Source organism: Salmo salar, unplaced genomic scaffold (assembly GCF_905237065.1).
Source record: "Salmo salar unplaced genomic scaffold, Ssal_v3.1, whole genome shotgun sequence".
Lineage (NCBI taxonomy): Eukaryota > Metazoa > Chordata > Actinopteri > Salmoniformes > Salmonidae > Salmo > Salmo salar.
In genome coordinates, this window is record NW_025548242.1 from 67186 (window position 1) to 86726 (window position 19541).

At 44.3% G+C, this 19541-nt stretch overlaps 2 protein-coding genes across 3 annotated transcripts in view; both read right to left on the bottom strand.

The window, feature by feature from the left end:
- Positions 1-9882, bottom strand: part of LOC123732797 (vacuolar protein sorting-associated protein 13C-like) — a 35276-nt gene extending 25394 nt beyond the window's left edge. For both annotated transcript variants that reach the window (XM_045712075.1, XM_045712074.1), the window contains exons 1-3: positions 9647-9882; positions 4972-5015; positions 2749-2791 (exon numbers count right to left, since the gene is read on the bottom strand). In XM_045712075.1, the coding sequence (XP_045568031.1) occupies positions 2749-2791; positions 4972-5015; positions 9647-9746 (187 nt within the window). In that variant the 5' untranslated portion in view covers positions 9747-9882. The remainder of the gene's footprint in view (positions 1-2748; positions 2792-4971; positions 5016-9646) is intronic.
- Positions 9883-10663: 781 nt separating this feature from the next.
- On the bottom strand, positions 10664-12540 carry LOC123732798 (C2 calcium-dependent domain-containing protein 4C). The gene is made up of 2 exons (XM_045712076.1): positions 12360-12540; positions 10664-12111 (listed from the first exon to the last, which is right to left on the bottom strand). The coding sequence occupies exon 2, from the start codon at positions 12082-12084 to the stop codon at positions 10681-10683; it is 1404 nt and encodes a 467-aa protein (XP_045568032.1). The 5' UTR covers positions 12085-12111; positions 12360-12540; the 3' UTR covers positions 10664-10680.
- Positions 12541-19541: the final 7001 nt, after the last annotated feature.

The window sequence follows — 19541 nt, forward strand, 5'->3', positions numbered from 1 at the left end:
GATCAGAGAAAGTGTCAGGTGAGGTCAGGAAAGACACTCGTCACCATAGACACAACTAGTTCTTAGAAGTAAAGGGAGAAAGCCCCTCGCACCACAGTCATTTGACTGGAACACTCATGGCCGAGGTACACCCGATATGGCCGCTGGTCTGCTCCACCCACCACGACACGTTTCCTGGAATGGGGAAATCCCCGTTCTAGTCATTCTATATCTATGGGAGAGAGAATCTACTCACAGCACAGCACGTCTCCCATTAGAGTCCATTAACTAGGCAAGTCAGTTAAGAACAATTCTTATTTACAATAACGGCCTACACCGGAGCCTGGATTCGAACCAGGGTCTGTAGTGACGCCTCTAGCACTGAGATGCAGTGCCTTAGACCGCTGTGATACAGCCCGGGATGGAACCAGGGTCTGTAGTGACTCCTCTAGCACTGAGATGCAGTGCCTTAGACCGCTGCGCCACTCGGAAGCCCATTGCTCTGCAACATGGCCTCAAAATTTGCTAGTGTATCTTCAGCTTTAGTTTAGTGTGCATCCCAAATGGCATCCTAATTCCTCTATAGTACAATACTTTAGACCAGACCCCCTAATGGGCCCCATGTCAAAAGCAGTGCACTACAAACGGAATAGGGTGCCATTTGGGAGTCCACTTCTCGTTAGTGAAATACCACTGGAGTTGAAGTGGCTTAGTGAAGTGAGAGAGAGCAACGTAACGAGTCTGGAGAATTCACATACAGCCCATACACACATCACTGACCAATCCTCAAATAGCAGCCATATCACACTCTGTTCTCTTTATCATCACAGTCTCTCTACTAAGACACAGGGGCTGCTGGGTAGGTAGCTAGACTCTGTTCTCATTACAGTCTCTCTACTAAGACACAGGGGCTGCTGGGTAGGTAGCTAGATTCTGTTCTCTTTATCATTACAGTCTCTCTACTAAGACACAGGGGCTGCTGGGTAGGTAACTAGAATCTGTTCTCATCACAGTCTCTCTACTAAGACACAGGGGCTGCTGGGTAGGTAACTAGACTCTGTTCTCTTTATCATTACAGTCACTCTACTAAGACCCAGGATCATAGTTACTGAACAATCCTCTGAACTGAGACCCAGGATCATAGTTACTGAACAATCCTCTGAACTGAGACCCAGGATCAGAGTCACTGAACAATCCTCTGAACTAAGACCCAGGATCAGAGTCACTGAACAATCCTCTGAACTAAGACCCAGGATCAGAGCCACTGAACAATCCTCTGAACTGAGACCCAGGATCAGAGCCACTGAACAATCCTCTGAACTGAGACCCAGGATCAGAGCCACTGAACAATCCTCTAAACTAAGACCCAGGATCAGAGCCACTGAACAATCCTCTGAACTGAGACCCAGGATCAGAGCCACTGAACAATCCTCTGAACTGAGACCCAGGATCAGAGCCACTGAACAATCCTCTAAACTAAGACCCAGGATCAGAGCCACTGAACAATCCTCTGAACTAAGACCCAGGATCAGAGCCACTGAACAATCCTCTGAACTGAGACCCAGGATCAGAGTCACTGACCAATCCTCAAATAGCAGCCATATCACACTCTGTTCTCTTTATCATCACAGTCTCTCTACTAAGACACAGGGGCTGCTGGGTAGGTAGCTAGACTCTGTTCTCATTACAGTCTCTCTACTAAGACACAGGGGCTGCTGGGTAGGTAGCTAGATTCTGTTCTCTTTATCATTACAGTCTCTCTACTAAGACACAGGGGCTGCTGGGTAGGTAACTAGAATCTGTTCTCATCACAGTCTCTCTACTAAGACACAGGGGCTGCTGGGTAGGTAACTAGACTCTGTTCTCTTTATCATTACAGTCACTCTACTAAGACCCAGGATCATAGTTACTGAACAATCCTCTGAACTGAGACCCAGGATCATAGTTACTGAACAATCCTCTGAACTGAGACCCAGGATCAGAGTCACTGAACAATCCTCTGAACTAAGACCCAGGATCAGAGTCACTGAACAATCCTCTGAACTAAGACCCAGGATCAGAGCCACTGAACAATCCTCTGAACTGAGACCCAGGATCAGAGCCACTGAACAATCCTCTGAACTGAGACCCAGGATCAGAGCCACTGAACAATCCTCTAAACTAAGACCCAGGATCAGAGCCACTGAACAATCCTCTGAACTGAGACCCAGGATCAGAGCCACTGAACAATCCTCTGAACTGAGACCCAGGATCAGAGCCACTGAACAATCCTCTAAACTAAGACCCAGGATCAGAGCCACTGAACAATCCTCTGAACTAAGACCCAGGATCATAGTTACTGAACAATCCTCTGAACTAAGACCCAGGATCAGAGTCACTGAACAATCCTCTGAACTAAGACCCAGGATCAGAGTCACTGAACAATCCTCTGAACTAAGACCCAGGATCAGAGTCACTGAACAATCCTCTGAACTGAGACCCAGGATCAGAGTCACTGAACAATCCTCTGAACTGAGACCCAGGATCAGAGTCGCTGAACAATCCTCTGAACTAAGACCCAGGAGCTACTGTAGCTATTGAGTTGTCATGCTTCATGGATTGAATACTTGTCCTTTACCAGAGCCACTAGCACAGAGTTCTCCCAGAGTTTGATTATGCAATACCAAGGCTGTGGACCTACGAATGATACTTGAGAAAACAACATGAAGAAAATAAATAAGATCCTTTTGAACTGTGGAGTGGGGGGGGGGGGCTGCCGCCGGTACTCACCAATCTGACCAGCTTTCACTTTAAATGGAACATCCAGCTCACTCTGTAACAGAAACAGAATCAACATCATTTGACCAGTAACATACATGTCTTTTAAGTTCAGTCACTTGAATGGAAGCTAAAGGAGACAGTGGAAGATCATAGATAGATCATAGATAGCAGAGCAGCAGACACTCGAACACTGTGTTCTAACTTCTATCACACCTCTACTGATTCAACACTACCAGCCCTGATCACATCCTTCACCCTCCAACCACCATCCTTCACCCTCCAACTCTGATTCAACACTACAGCCCTGAGCACCATCCTTCACCATCCAACTCTGATTCAACACTACCAGCCCTGATCACCATCCTTCACCCTCCAACCACCATCCTTCACCCTCCAACTCTGATTCAACACTACCAGCCCTGAGCACCATCCTTCACCCTCCAACTCTGATTCAACACTACAGCCCTGACCTCCATCCTTCACCCTCCAACTCTGATTCAACACTACCAGCCCTGATCACCATCCTTCACCCTCCATCTCTGATTCAACACTACCAGCCCTGACCTCCATCCTTCACCCTCCAACTCTGATTCAACACTACAGCCCTGACCACCATCCTTCACCCTCCATCTCTGATTCAACACTACCAGCCCTGACCTCCATCCTTCACCCTCCATCACTGATTCAACACTACCAGCCCTGACCACCATCCTTCACCCTCCAACTCTGATTCAACACTACAGCCCTGACCACCATCCTTCACCCTCCATCTCTGATTCAACACTACCAGCCCTGACCTCCATCCTTCACCCTCCATCACTGATTCAACACTACCAGCCCTGACCACCATCCTTCACCCTCCAACCACCATCCTTCACCCTCCAACTCTGATTCAACACTACCAGCCCTGATCACCATCCTTCACCCTCCAACCACCATCCTTCACCCTCCAACTCTGATTCAACACTACCAGCCTGATCACCATCCTTCACCCTCCAACCACCATCCTTCACCCTCCAACTCTGATTCAACACTACAGCCACCATCCTTCACCCTCCAACTCTGATTCAACACTACAGCCCTGATCACCATCCTTCACCCTCCAACCACCATCCTTCACCCTCCAACTCTGATTCAACACTACCAGCCCTGACCAGCATCCTTCACCCTCCAACTCTGATTCAACACTACCAGCCCTGACCTCCATCCTCTGTACAGTGTCTATAGTTGATATAATGATTACACTACTGTCTCCTTGATCAACATGTGAGTTGCTGTAGTGGAAAAGGTCAGCGATCAACATCATGTATCATTAATGTATGGAAAACAGTCAGGTATATATAGGCTACATAAATGATTCAGAACCAGACCTGGTCTACTACAGGCCTCTGTGAGGTGAACCAGACCTGGTCTACTACAGGCCTCTGTGAGGTGAACCAGACCTGGTCAACTACAGGCCTCTGTGAGGTGAACCAGACCTGGTCAACTACAGGCCTCTGTGAGGTGAACCAGACCTGGTCAACTACAGGCCTCTGTGAGGTGAACCAGACCTGGTCAACTACAGGCCTCTGTGAGGTGAACCAGACCTGGTCTACTACAGGCCTCTGTGAGGTGAACCAGACCTGGTCTACTACAGGCCTCTGTGAGGTGAACCAGACCTGGTCTACTACAGGCCTCTGTGAGGTGAACCAGACCTGGTCAACTACAGGCCTCTGTGAGGTGAACCAGACCTGGTCAACTACAGGCCTCTGTGAGGTGAACCAGACCTGGTCAACTACAGGCCTCTGTGAGGTGAACCAGACCTGGTCAACTACAGGCCTCTGTGAGGTGAACCAGACCTGGTCAACTACAGGCCTCTGTGAGGTGAACCAGACCTGGTCAACTACAGGCCTCTGTGAGGTGAACCAGACCTGGTCTACTACAGGCCTCTGTGAGGTGAACCAGACCTGGTCTACTACAGGCCTCTGTGAGGTGAACCAGACCTGGTCAACTACAGGCCTCTGTGAGGTGAACCAGACCTGGTCTGGACAATAGGGATGGATCAGAACCAGACCTAGTCTACTACAGGCCTCTGTGAGGTGAGGACAATAGGGATGGATCAGAACCAGACCTAGTCTACTACAGACCTCTGTGAGGTGAGGACAATAGGGATGGATACCTGGAAAGTACAATAACATCTATTTAAAATGATAGGCTACACATGTTGATTATAATAAAGTAATGCATACTTACCAAAGCATTTTCTTTAACTTTCAAGTTTTCCAGAACAACATTGCCTGGACAGAGATGAGAGAAAACACAAGTTAATAGTGATACTAGAATGTGTACACTAGTTACAGGAAGTCTGCTTGATGTGAACACTAGTTACAGGAAGTCTGTTTGATGTGAACACTAGTTACAGGAAGCTTGCTTGATGTGTACACTAGTTACAGGAAGCTTGCTTGATGTGTACACTAGTTACAGGAAGTCTGCTTGGTGTGTACACTAGTTACAGGAAGTCTGCGTGATGTATACACTAGTTACAGGAAGTCTGCGTGATGTATACACTAGTTACAGGAAGTCTGCTTGATGTGTACACTAGTTACAGGAAGTCTGCTTGACTTACAGCTAGCAGAGTAGATTCAGACAATTATCAACTGTGTGTCGACCAGGGAGTCAGGTTTCTTTCATCGGGCTACTACAAAAATGTCAGTCATGGTGGTTATATAGCCTAGACCAAAACAGGAAGTTAAAAAACCATGGCTCCTAAATCTGGACCAAATCCTGTCTGATTCCTAAAAACCCAATTTCATGTGTACTGCAGTACTTTTTCACCAGGGCCCCAGCAGTGAATTATATTCACAATAAAACAAAACATACTCATTATGTTCAGAACAACCCAGTGTATGACATGTCATCTGGTAACTGTACATCAAAACATAGTGATTATTAACATTGACTGTACATCAGTTTTATTAACGTTTATTAACGTTGACACTGTAAATGACATCAGTTTTATGATTTGGAGATGTGAAGTGCACATTTGGACTCACGGGTGTTTGGCTTGCTTGTATAATATCAAAACGGTTTTTATTATGATCCTCAACGTCTCATCTTTCAAAATACATCGAGTCCTCTTAAATTTACAGCATTTCCCCCTCACTCAGACAACAAAACATTTCCCCCCTCACTCAGACAACAAAACATTTCCCCTCCTCACTCAGACAACAAAACATTTCCCCCCTCACTCAGACAACAAAACATTTCCCCCCTCACTCAAGACAACAAAACATTTCCCCCCTCACTCAGACAACAAAACATTTCCCCCCCTCACTCAGACAACAAAACATTTCCCCCCTCACTCAGACAACAAAACATTTCCCCCCCTCACTCAAGACAACAAAACATTTCCCCCCTCACTCAGACAACAAAACATTTCCCCCCCTCACTCAGACAACAAAACATTTCCCCCCTCACTCAGACAACAAAACAATTCTCAGACAACAAAACAGTTAGCGTAGGTCTAGGTGTTACATCACAGTGAGTTAGCGTAGGTCTAGGTGTTACATCACAGTGAGTTAGCGTAGGTCTAGGTGTTACATCACAGTGAGGTGAGTTAGCGTAGGTCTAGATGTTACATCACAGTGAGTTAGCGTAGGTCTAGATGTTACATCACAGTGAGGTGAGTTAGCGTAGGTCTAGGTGTTACATCACAGCGAGGTGAGTTAGCGTAGGTCTAGGTGTTACATCACAGTGAGTTAGCGTAGGTCTAGGTGTTACATCACAGTGAGGTGAGTTAGCGTAGGTCTAGGTGTTACATCACAGTGAGGTGAGTTAGCGTAGGTCTAGGTGTTACATCACAGTGAGGTGAGTTAGCGTAGGTCTAGGTGTTACATCACAGTGAGGTGAGTTAGCGTAGGTCTAGGTGTTACATCACAGTGAGTTAGCGTAGGTCTAGATGTTACATCACAGTGAGGTGAGTTAGCGTAGGTCTAGGTGTTACATCACAGTGAATTAGCGTAGGTCTAGATGTTACATCACAGTGAGGTGAGTTAGCGTAGGTCTAGATGTTACATCACAGTGAGGTGAGTTAGCGTAGGTCTAGATGTTACATCACAGTGAGGTGAGTTAGCGTAGGTCTAGATGTTACATCACAGTGAGGTGAGTTAGCGTAGCTCTAGATGTTACATCACAGTGAGTTAGCGTAGGTCTAGATGTTACATCACAGTGAGTTAGCGTATGTCTAGGTGTTACATCACAGTGAGTTAGCGTAGGTCTAGGTGTTACATCACAGTGAGTTAGCATAGGTCTAGATGTTACATCACAGTGAGGTGAGTTAGCGTAGGTCTAGATGTTACATCACAGTGAGGTGAGTTAGCGTAGGTCTAGGTGTTACATCACAGTGAGGTGAGTTAGCGTAGGTCTAGATGTTACATCACAGTGAGGTGAGTTAGCGTAGGTCTAGATGTTACATCACAGTGAGGTGAGGTGAGTTAGCGTAGGTCTAGGTGTTACATCACTGTGTCCAGTGTACAGAAACAACACGTCTGGTGAAATCGTGTTGTTGATCACCTCTGATGGCAGTCACAGGACTGTAAGGTGATCTAGCTCAGGTAACCGTCATGTACTTTGGAAAAATAACCCAGGACTTAAAAAGAACCAAGCCTCCCACGTCAAGGTGTGACAAAAGCATTCATAGTGTTGTGAGGTAAAGTGAGCTCGCTTTGAGATGGAACAGTCATGTGATCATAATCTCTTCAGAATATGTTGTTGATAGACTCTGTACTCCTTTGCCCTCCATTCACATATCTATTGTTAAAACGTAGGCCTTTTCCATCAATGATTGAATTATACAACATCAATTGAATTTAGCGTAGAGTTTAGATATTAACCTGGAGAAACACTACCGTGGGTCAAGACAATGACCTTATCTGACCTTTGGGCTTTTATCAAGGACCAAGGGTAAACTAATCTATGGTATAAAAACACAACAGCAGAAAGCCTAAAATGGAAGACTTCCTTAGTGAAACAGACAGATCAACAGACCGTACAGTAGGTTACAACCAACAGACTAACATTTAATCATGAAGCTCTGTATAGGGCCTAGTCGACGGTTGAGACACATGATACAATAACTAGGCCTACAGGGAAGAAACAGGACTAGTAAGGAATCTGTCGGTACTGTTTGGTATTTGTAGTAAGGGTTTTTCCTTTATGAGTCTATATCACAATGCAATACAAAAAAAACTAAATGGTGCTGCCGGCTATCTTTGGTCTTACTAGGATATATGACACTTATGCAAATGTAATACAATGGCTTTTATCTGGCTTCAACGTTCCAAAGATATAGGCTAGGCTAGTACTGTGGTCTACCCATGACATAAATAAGGGTCCTGTCTAGCTAAGGAATCATAGATCCGACTACTGTATTAATACAACTGCTGTATTAATCCAACTGCTGTATTAATCCAACTACTGTATTAACCCTGGCGTCAGGTCTGGAGTGCAAACATGGGACAAAGATCCTACCCTCCAACACTCGGGTGACGGGAGAGGAACAGGTACGGCAGAGGCCTAACAGTCACAATGGTTTCTGCAGGTATTATAGTGACGGTGGGTGTGGACGGTGTTACCTGCCAAGAGACTTACTGCAGTATCCTGAACTTCCTTCATAGCAAACATTGCAGTTGACAACTCAAAATGTCAGTACATTCTCATGTCAGTTTGCCAGGATCAAAATGTTGTTTGTTATAGGCCTACTCTTTCACCAGCTGTGTTGACAGCTGTATGTGTGACTAAATGTTTCTATTCACATTCTAATGTATACCCTACTAGCTAGGTAAATACTATCTAGCTTTGCAACTAACTGTGTCTTATCCTGGGCACAGTCTGTTTCGGCTCCCTTGCCAACTCCTTATTGAATGGTCATGCCATTGGCTTGACAATGATAGCAATGGAATTGGCAAGAGCACAAAAATATCTGGGACCAGGCTAGTAAAGTATAGGATATGGTAAGTACACAAACAGATCTGGGACCAGGCTAGTAAAGTATAGGATATGGTAAGTACACAAACAGATCTGGGACCAGGCTAGTAAAGTATAGGATATGGTAAGAACACAAACAGATCTGGGACCAGGCTAGTAAAGTATAGGATATGGTAAGAACACAAACAGATCTGGGACCAGGCTAGTAACGTATAGGATATGGTAAGAACACAAACAGATCTGGGACCAGGCTAGTAAAGTATAGGATATGGTAAGTACACAAACAGATCTGGGACCAGGCTAGTAAAGTATAGGATATGGCTAATAGAAAAGTTGCCACTTCACTCAAGAGATCCACACGGAGAGAAAGGAATCAACTGGAAACTGGTTGATGCCTTGGTACCTGACCAGATCATACCATCTTGATTTACCAGTCCGCTCAGTCCTGTATGCATTCATCGTTGTGAAGACAGATTAGTTAGACAGACTACACTGTGTCCAGCAGGAAACAGCTGGGATTAATGCATGTCTGTTTATGTTTATGTCTACATGTTGTACCCATATAATAATAGATTACTAATAAATGTAGGCTAAGCCTGACAAAACATAAGGTTGTTTGTGTATGGCAGCTCATTTATGCAATGCCAGATCAAAGTAAATATGTTAGCTGTGTGAGCCCCAGTCAGTGACTTTCTAGGCACACAAAGGGTCCTACAACATTTCAATATCATTACAGGTATGTTTACAAAACCTTTTGTCGTAGACTGGGTAATGTTAGCATCATATCCCAGAGACTGGTTATAGCTAGCTAGTTAGTTAGTTAGCATTAAGGCTTGTTTGTTTAAAATGCTAACAGCTAACCTAGCCACACTAGCATTCCTGGCACTGTGAGGTTAGCAGCGCTTCAACTGTCATTCCAGCCTCTTCTGTGCGTGTCGCTCACCTCCCCAAATGCCAATCTTCAACTGGGACTTGTCGAGGTTCTCCACATAGTCTCCGATGAACCTATTCAGGAGATCACTGACCATAGATTCAAAAACCATTGTTGAACTTCGTGGCTAGCACTACCCTTGTTGATGGTTAAATGCTACGAGTGCCAAGATTATCCCGTGATCTTCAGTGTGAACGCCTTTCCGTAGCAAGATGACAAGAGCTTTAATATGAAAGAGATTCGCTCTGCGATCGATTAGTAATGTAGCTAATCGACTAGTAATGCCTGTATACAGTGACAGCCAGCGGTGTCAAATTATGTCATCTTGAATAAACTGTATTTGCAAATAACACAGGTGTGATCATGTAAAAATAAATTATTGGTGGCCAGAATGAAATCCTTGAATGACTTTCAAACATGAGGGAATGTAGACCTCTGGACCATATCAATTAACTATATTTGGTAGTGTCATCTTTGACAAGGTTAGCAGTTTGTTTTAGTCTTCTCATCATAGGCAATGTAATTGTAATGTATTTGTTAAATAAAAGCTTTTGTAATTAATTAAATGTATATTATAAAATGTAATCTGAGTGCTCTTAAAGATTATTTTCTGTAGGTTTTAAAGCAGGTCCAATTCATTTCCATTTATGGACCAAATCTAATCACGAATTCAATTTCTAATCATTCCTTATGTCGATGTAGGCTGTTGTGTAGACGGCTCTGCAATTGCAGCGCTTGAAATAGACCAGTGGAGGCTGCTGAGGGGAGGACGGCTCATAAATGTCTGGAACAGAGCAAATGGAATGGCACCAAACACATGGAAACCAAACACTCATTCCGCTCCAGCCATTACCACGAGCCCATCCTCCCCAATTAAGGTACCACCAACCTCCTGTGAAATAAACTGTCTCTGAATACAGTCACACTTTAGTAGGATAAGACTCAAAACAACCAGATGGGTTTTTTTTACGTTGATTTAATAAATATGTAGCAGAGTAAAAAGTCAAAAAATATTTCTTATATACATTCAAGCCAATCAACAATTTTTACATAGATAATAAACTTTTCAGCAAAATCTCACAGTCTCCCAAAATATAGTCCCTTTTCATGGAGGACATTTTGTTGACAACTTTGAACCGCAGCGACCGGCAGCAGATATCTTCCTGTGAGATACCATAGAAGAAGAAATCCTCGTCGAAGATGGGGTTCCTGCTCCTCTTAATTACCGCGCTGCGTTGCTTCTGAATCTTCCCCGGTAACAGACAGATACTGATGCTGCAGTTGATGCTCTTAGGATCCACAGAGATAGCATACAGTCCCTCAGCACTGATCAACCTCACTCTGAGTCTCTGGTTGTCTAGGCAGTACTCTGCTGAGAGCCGTAGTGCCCCCTCTCTACCTACAGGAACTAGACTCTCCTTCATGACCCTCTCTCTGTGGAGGACGAAGTCTATGGGGAAGATAACAGGGGGAGCCAGGGTGAAGGCACTGGGAAGGGGTTCTACTAATCCAGCATCAGAGGCCCTCCGGATGATATTTGGGCTGTTGTCCATGGAGCTGCTTTCATCTGTGGACAGGGAGTTGTTTCTGGAGAGCACAGCTTTTCTCATAGTCTGGGACAGAAGTCTGTCGTGGCTCAGGGCTTTGAGCAGGGAGGACTTGGGAGGCGGCCTGGCCAGGAGAGGGGAGCTGAACGGGGAGGACTCGGTGGAGGACGTGGTGTCACTGTCCAGGGTGCTCTGTCTCTGGAGAGCCACCAGCCTGGAGCCTCCAGGAGACAGCCTGCTGGAGGTCAGCTTGGTGAGGCTGAAGGAGGATGACGGGGAGTGGGGTAGAGGTGAGGTTCTGGAGGAGTACGTTTTGGAGCGGCCGTGAGGCCCGGGAGAGGCAGCGATCAGGGGGAGGGGGCAGGCTTTGGGGTGGCTGTGGAACAGAGACTCTTTCCTCCGGGTGTGGGGGCTCTCCAGGAGGGTACAGAAACCGTAGCAGGTCTGGGCCTTGGCCAGGTGGGGCAGGGAGAGAGCTGCTTGGCTCTGGGGGTCAGCGTTGGTTCTCTCCTCATCACTGAAGCCCTGGTCGTATGGAGTCTCGTCCACGCTCTCTACCTGGATGAGGGTTGGATGAGTGTTGATGAAGGGTTCTCTCACTGTTACCTCCCTCTCCGGGCTGCTGCCCTTCTCAGGAGAAAAGGACACCTTTCCAACAGGGCTAGTTTTACTCCAGTCCACTGTCTTTAGCTCCTGCTGTGGTGAGATCTTTGGTGGGATGCAGAACTCAGGGATAGTATTCGGAGTGATGATGTTAGGACACAGAGAGATCGTCTTCCTTCCTTTCTCCCGAGATGTTCTCTCTCCCAACATGATGTCTGAGATGCGGAAGCTGTACTCTGCTATTGGCAACAGAAGGTTGTTTTTGGCCACTGAAACACGGATCTGCTCAACGACCCACATTACATGCGCTCTGTCAGGATCACAGCTCTGGAGAAAGAGAAGGAAGAAAATTCACAGTTAGGTCAGATCACAGGCAACTTTTCAAAACCAAAAAACACAAGCAACCAAGGCTACAACTTTTCAAATCCAATAATTGCAAAGCCAATTCTCCCTCATCATGTAATATTTGAATTCAATTCAGTTTCTTATTCAATTCAATGAATTGAAATAATAATACATGTATCCTGTATAGGAATAGTCGACTATAAAATGTTTTTTACTGTATAGGAAATTACCTTGAATGGAAGAGCACATTCAAGCCAGGTCCTTAGACTTCTTGTGGTTATAGTCACCTGTTACACTATCAGTGTCAGTCTACCTCCAGAGAGTGTCAGGCTCAGTCTCCCTCCTGTAGTATCTTCCTGTAGGATCCTCCTGTAGGATCCTCCTGTATGGTCCTTCTGTAGTATCCTCCTGTAGTATCCAGTGTGTGATGCTATAGGAGACGGCCAAGCTGGTTAAATAGGGCTGTGGATCTGGGCGGCGGTCACTGCTGTTAAGAAGATCCTCCCTCTCTGTCCTGGTCATCCATTTATACAGCAGGCTTTTATCTCTGGTCATCCCTTCACAGACAGGCCAGCCCAGCAGGCTGTTCACATGGAAACACACGGCAACCAATGCCACGATACTGCACCCTGGGGTCAGCACATGGGAATATCAGCTGGACCATGAACAGACACATGCCAGAGACATGGGAGAGACCACAGTCAGACTAGACACACCACAGAGACATGGGAGAGACCACAACCAGACCAGACACACCACAGAGACATGGGAGACACCACAGTCAGACTAGACACACCACAGAGACATGGGAGACACCACAGTCAGACTAGACACACCACAGAGACATCAAAGACACCACAACCAGACTAGACACACCACAGAGACATGGGAGACACCACAACCAGACCAGACACACCACAGAGACATCAAAGACACCACAACCAGACTAGACACACCACAGAGACATGGGAGACACCACATCCAGACCAGACACACCACAGAGACATGGGAGACACCACAACCAGACTAGACACACCACAGAGACATGGGAGACACCACAGCCAGACCAGACACACCACAGAGACATGGGAGAGACTTTTCTTTTTGCCGATCAAACTTTTAATGGACTGCTAAAGTTTCCGGAAGCTTCTGCCCATGTGTGGGATTCTCTACCTTACGCACAGTCTCTGTACAGCTACTGTTACTCGGGCAGATGGTGCTCGCTTAATAAAGTTACATCAAAGCTGAATCAATGTCTGCAAGATCACATAGTGATAGTATTGTATATTACAGAACAGAATATAATAGTATAGAACAACGTTCATGTAAGAGAAAAAAAAACCATCTAATTTCTTATGACGTTTTACGATGATTGTGCAAATGGTCACATTTTTCTCTCATCAAAACAAGTCAAATGAAATTGTATTTGTCAAATGAACCGAAATACAGTGAAATGCCGTTCCCAACGACGCAGAGTAAAAAAAAAATATATATATATAGCAACAACAAGATAAATATAATACACAACAATGGCGCTATATACAGGAAGTACCAATACTATATACAGGAAGTACCAGAACAATGTGGAGCTGTATACAGGAAGTACCAGTACCAGATCAATGTGGAGCTATATACAGGGAGTACCAGATCAATGTGGAGCTATATACAGGGAGTACCAGTACCAGATCACTGTGGAGCTATATACAGGGAGTACCAGTACCAGATCAATGTGGAGTTATATACAGGGAGTACCAGTACCAGATCACTGTGGCGCTATATACAGGGAGTACCAGTACCAGATCAATGTGGAGCTATATACAGGGAGTACCAGTACCAGATCAATGTGGAGTTATATACAGGGAGTACGAGTACCAGATCACTGTGGAGCTATATACAGGGAGTACCAGTACCAGATCACTGTGGAGCTATATACAGGAAGTACCAGATCACTGTGGAGCTATATACAGGGAGTACCAGTACCAGATCAATGTGGAGCTATATACAGGGAGTACCAGTACCAGATCACTGTGGAGCTACATACAGGGAGTACCAGATCACTGTGGAGCTATATACAGGAAGTACCAGATCACTGTGGAGCTATATACAGGGAGTACCAGTACCAGATCAATGTGGAGCTATATACAGGGAGTACCAGATCAATGTGGAGCTATATACAGGAAGTACCAGATCAATGTGGAGCTATATACAGGGAGTACCAGTACCAGATCAATGTGGAGCTATATACAGGGAGTACCAGTACCAGATCAATGTGGAGCTATATACGGGGAGTACCAGTACCAGATCACTGTGGAGCTACATACAGGGAGTACCAGATCACTGTGGAGCTATATACAGGGAGTACCAGATCAATGTGGAGCTATATACAGGGAGTACCAGTACCAGATCACTGTGGAGCTGTATACAGGAAGTACCAGATCATTGTGGAGCTATATACAGGGAGTACCAGTACCAGATCAATGTGGAGCTATATACAGGGAGTACCAGTACCAGATCAATATGGAGCTATATACAGGGAGTACCAGTACCAGATCACTGTGGAGCTATATACAGGAAGTACCAGATCACTGTGGAGCTATATACAGGAAGTACCCGTACCAGATCAATGTGGAGCTATATACAGGGAGTACCAGATCAATGTGGAGCTATATACAGGGAGTACCAGTACCAGATCAATGTGGAGCTACATACAGGAAGTACCAGATCACTGTGGAGCTATATACAGGGAGTACCAGATCAATGTGGAGCAATATACAGGAAGTACCAGTACCAAATCAAAGTGGAGCTATATACAGGGAGTACCAGTACCAGATCAATGTGGAGCTATATACAGGGAGTACCAATACCAGATCAATGTGGAGCTATATACAGGGAGTACCAGTACCAGATCACTGTGGAGCTATATACAGGGAGTACCAGATCACTGTGGAGCTATATACAGGGAGTACTAGTACCAGATCACTGTGGAGCTATATACAGGGAGTACCAGTACCAGATCAATGTGGAGCTATATACAGGGAGTACCAGTACCAGATCAATGTGGAGCTATATACAGGGAGTACCAGATCACTGTGGAGCTATATACAGGGAGTACCAGTACCAGATCAATGTGGAGCTATATACAGGAAGTACCAGTACCAGATCACTGTGGAGTTATATACAGGGAGTACCAGTACTAGATCAATGTGGAGCTATATACAGGGAGTACTAGTACCAGATCACTGTGGAGCTACATACAGGGAGTACCAGTACCAGATCAATGTGCAGAGGTACGAGCTATTTGATTTCAAGGGTAAAGTGACAAGGCATCAGGATAGATAATAATAAGTTATTAGAGGTTATTAGAGGTTGATATGTACATGAAGAACACCTACTCATTCAAGGGTTTTTCTTTATTTTTACTATTTTCTACATTGTAGAACAATAGTGAAGACATCAAAACTATGAAATAACACATATGGAATCATGTAGTAACTAAAAAAGTGTTAAACAAATCAAAATATATTTTATATTTGAGATTCTTCAAATAGCCACAATTTGCCTTGATGACAGCTTTGCACAATCTTGGCATTTTCTCAACCAGCTTCATGAGGTATTCACCTGGAATGCATTTCAATTAACAGGTGTGCATGAGAGACTGTTGTACTGGCACCACACTGACTGGTATCTGACCTCGTAGGCTGTCTCATCATTTACATCGGTGATCAGGTCTACCACCATCGTGTTGTCAGCAAACTTCATGATGGTGTTGAAGTCGTGCGTGGCCACACAGTCGTGGGTGAACAGGGAACATAGGAGGGGACTAAGCATGCACCCCTGAGGAGCCTCCGTGTTGAGGGTCAGCGTGGCAAAGGTGTTGTTGCCTACCTTCACCACTTGGGGTCGACCCATCAGGAAGTCCAGGATCCAGTTGCAGAGGGAGGTGTTCAGTCCCAGGGTCCTGAGCTTGGTGATGAGCTTGGAGGGCACCATTTTTTTCGTTTTTTTTCTGGTACTTTTTGTTTAAGCTTTTGTTTATAAACAGGAAGCACGAGGATAGAGTCACGGTCTGATTTGCCTAAGGGAGGATGAGGGAAGTCCTTGTATGCAGTTCATGTGGCCCACAACTCAACAGCGTGCCACTAGGTAAAATATGTACTATGCTACAGTTCGTTAATAACACATCTGCTAAAAAAATATGCTCACTGTGCATAATTCAAAACAACACTGTACATTACTGAGAAGATCATTCACCATTGACGTTGAGAAATGTGTAGGGAGGGTGACCACAACAATGTATGTGTAAAGTAGAGGTTAAGAAACACATGAACGTGATACAGATCTGTCCAGGGGGTTCCAGGGGGGGTGGGACGGGAACGTAATGGGGCTGATAAATATGGATCCGTAGCCTCGGGCCAATAGTTAAAGACTAGATTAGAATCATCTGTTTTGATTTTGACAATACATTTCTGATGGCAGAATTCTGGAAAATATTTCTGTCATAGAAAGCCTATTAAATTACTAGAGGGCCCTATGTCATAACCCTCATAGTTCCAAAATGGTTGGATAATGGCAGCCATTTTGGTCAGGGAGAAATCCAAACCACAGTCTAATTGTAATGAATGGCAGTAGATACATAGGTGATGCATTTCCTGCTTTTACTCAAGGAGGAGAATAAAAGTACGGCATGTGATATATCAGAAACTGTGTAATAGAAGTATTGTCATATAATTATAAATAGTTTATACAGATTTTATTTTGGTTTAAATAGCCTCTAAAATATGTAAACAGACCATAAATGTCTCAATGTTTGTTCTCTTGGAAAGCTGTGAGGGTTATAATATGATAAAATATCCGTCCGTATTGGTTGCTTTTACAAGTTGTCTAAGTGCAATCATCAAATAATTTCAGCAAGTGTATGTGTCACGGCTGTCGAAAGGAGAAGAATGAGCGGACCAAAGTGCAGTGTGTGTATCGTTCCACATTTTATTTTCAGAGTGAAACTATGCGATACATAAACAATAAACTCAACTAACAAAAACAACACACCGTGACGCAGAGGTGAAACATACACTACTCAAAATTAATCTCCCATAAACCCAGGTGGGACAAACACCAACTTAAATATGACCTCCAATTAGAGACAACGATGACCAGCTGCCTCTAATTGGAGATCATCCCAAACAAAAACCCAACATAGAAATACAAAACTAGAACAACCCAACATAGAAAATCTAACCTAGAAAAAAAAACTGTCACGCCCTGACCTACTCTACCATAGAAAATAACAGCTTTCTATGGTCAGGATGTGACAGTATGGCTGTGGATTGACTGAATTCTTTGTAAGGAATGTTGGCATATTGACAGTTAACTTAAAAAAGTTAATGGAATCATCCAACTAAAAACTGGGTCAATGGCTAGAAGCGATCCAGCTTTTGTCAAATTAAAGTCAGATTTGTCTTTTCAGTATCAGCTTAGGAGAATTTAGGCAGCAGGTTAGGATAATTAATGTAGCAGATTAGGATAATTATATTAAAATTAGGAAAAGGGTTAGGGTAAGCTTAAATGCAACAACAACAACAACAAAAACTTTTGACGTTAATTTGAGAAAAGCGAAATCCCTTCTAGCCATGAGGCTAAAAGTGTCTAGCTAGCTAGCTAATAAACATACTTTGCAGATAATCTTAAAATTCATTGTTTTATTAAATATCTTATCACAGCATTAGCTGACCATGGTTGACCAACTTCTTTACCAAAATGTCTGACCTTCTATACTGTCATAACATAGTTCATGTCCATTCTATTGTTCTAATGCCTAATTCTATGGTTTCTGTCCATGTCAGGAACCCATTTTGGCTCAAGAGCTCTGTAAAGTTATGTATGGCCTCTTTAAGACTATGGTTTCTGTCCATTTCAGGAACCCATTTTGGCTCAAGAGCTCTGTAAAGTTATGTATGGCCTGTTTAAGACTATGGTTCTGTCCATTTCAGGGACCCATTTTGGCTCAAGAGCTCTGTAAAGTTATGTATGGCCTGTTTAAGACTATGGTTTCTGTCCATTTCAGGGACCCATTTTGGCTCAAGAGCTCTGTAAAGTTATGTACCGCCTGTTTAAAACTTTTTGGAAGGTACAAAAAATATGAAGATGGATAAAGGAACAGCACAGATATCCCAATACATCAGCTATAACTTTTCAAACAACAAATCATGATGTCTAATGTTCAATTTACCTGAATTCTACAGACTTCTACCCTCTATCGGTTACTTCATGAACTTCCTGTCTTGGCACAAAACTGTACTTCTAATATTGTCCAAGAGATGGCGATATTTACTTCCTTTCAGAGGAAACGTCCTGGGTAGGGAGGTTTTGATCCTGTTTTCTGTCCTTAAAGAAGAGGTCCTGTAGACTAGAACATCTCATTATAGATACTATTATAGAGTCATGGAGAGTCACACAGTCTAGTGATGCATATAAACTATAAAAACACAAACACAAACACACACACTCCTGCTGTCCTGCTGCTGTCCCCTTCAGAAAAGAAACACACCAGAATGACAAACACCAGCGGGTGGCCACAGCGTGTTACCGATCACCTGCTGGGTTTTTGGGTGTGTATTTTACACCGTCTAGTGTCCGTATCTTCCACCATCTAGTGTCTGTATTTTCCACCATCTAGTGTCTGTATCTTCCACCATCGAGTGTCTGTATTTTCCACCATCTAGTGTCTGTATTTTCCACCAGCTAGTGTCTGTATCTTCCAACATCTAGTGTCTGTATCTTCCACCGTCTAGGGTCTGTATTTTCCACCATCTAGTGTCTGTATCTTCCACCATCTAGTGTCTGTATTTTCCACCATCTAGTGTCTGTATTTTCCACCATCTAGTGTCTGTATCTTCCACCATCTAGTGTCTGTATCTTCCACCATCTAGTGTCTCTATCTTCCACCATCTAGGGTCTGAATCTTCCACCATCTAGTGTCTGTATCTTCCACCATTTAGTGTCTGTATCTTCCACCGTCTAGTGTCTGTATCTTCCACCGTCTAGTGTCTGTATCTTCCACCATCTAGTGTCTGTATCTTCCTACATGTATCTTGGTGGTTCTATAGTGGTATGTGGCTGGGGGGGTTCTATAGTGGTATGTGGCTAAGGGGGGGTTCTATAGTAGTATGTGGCTAGCGGGGGGTTCTATAGTGGTATGTGGATGGGGGGTTCATTAGTGGTATGTGGCTAGGGGGGTTCTATAGTGGTATGTGGCTAGGAGGGGTTCTATAGTGGTATGTGGCTGGGGGGTTCTATAGTGGTATGTGGCTGAGGGGGGTTCTATAGTGGTATGTGGATGGGGGGGTTCTATAGTGGTATGTGAATGGGGGGGTTCTATAGTGGTGTGTGGCTAGGGGGAGTTCCATAGTGGTATG

Excerpts from the sequence above, each read along its gene's own strand:
- LOC123732798 (XM_045712076.1), bottom strand. The coding sequence starts at position 12,084 with ATGTGGGTCGTTGAGCAGATCCGTGTTTCAGTGGCCAAAAACAACCTT.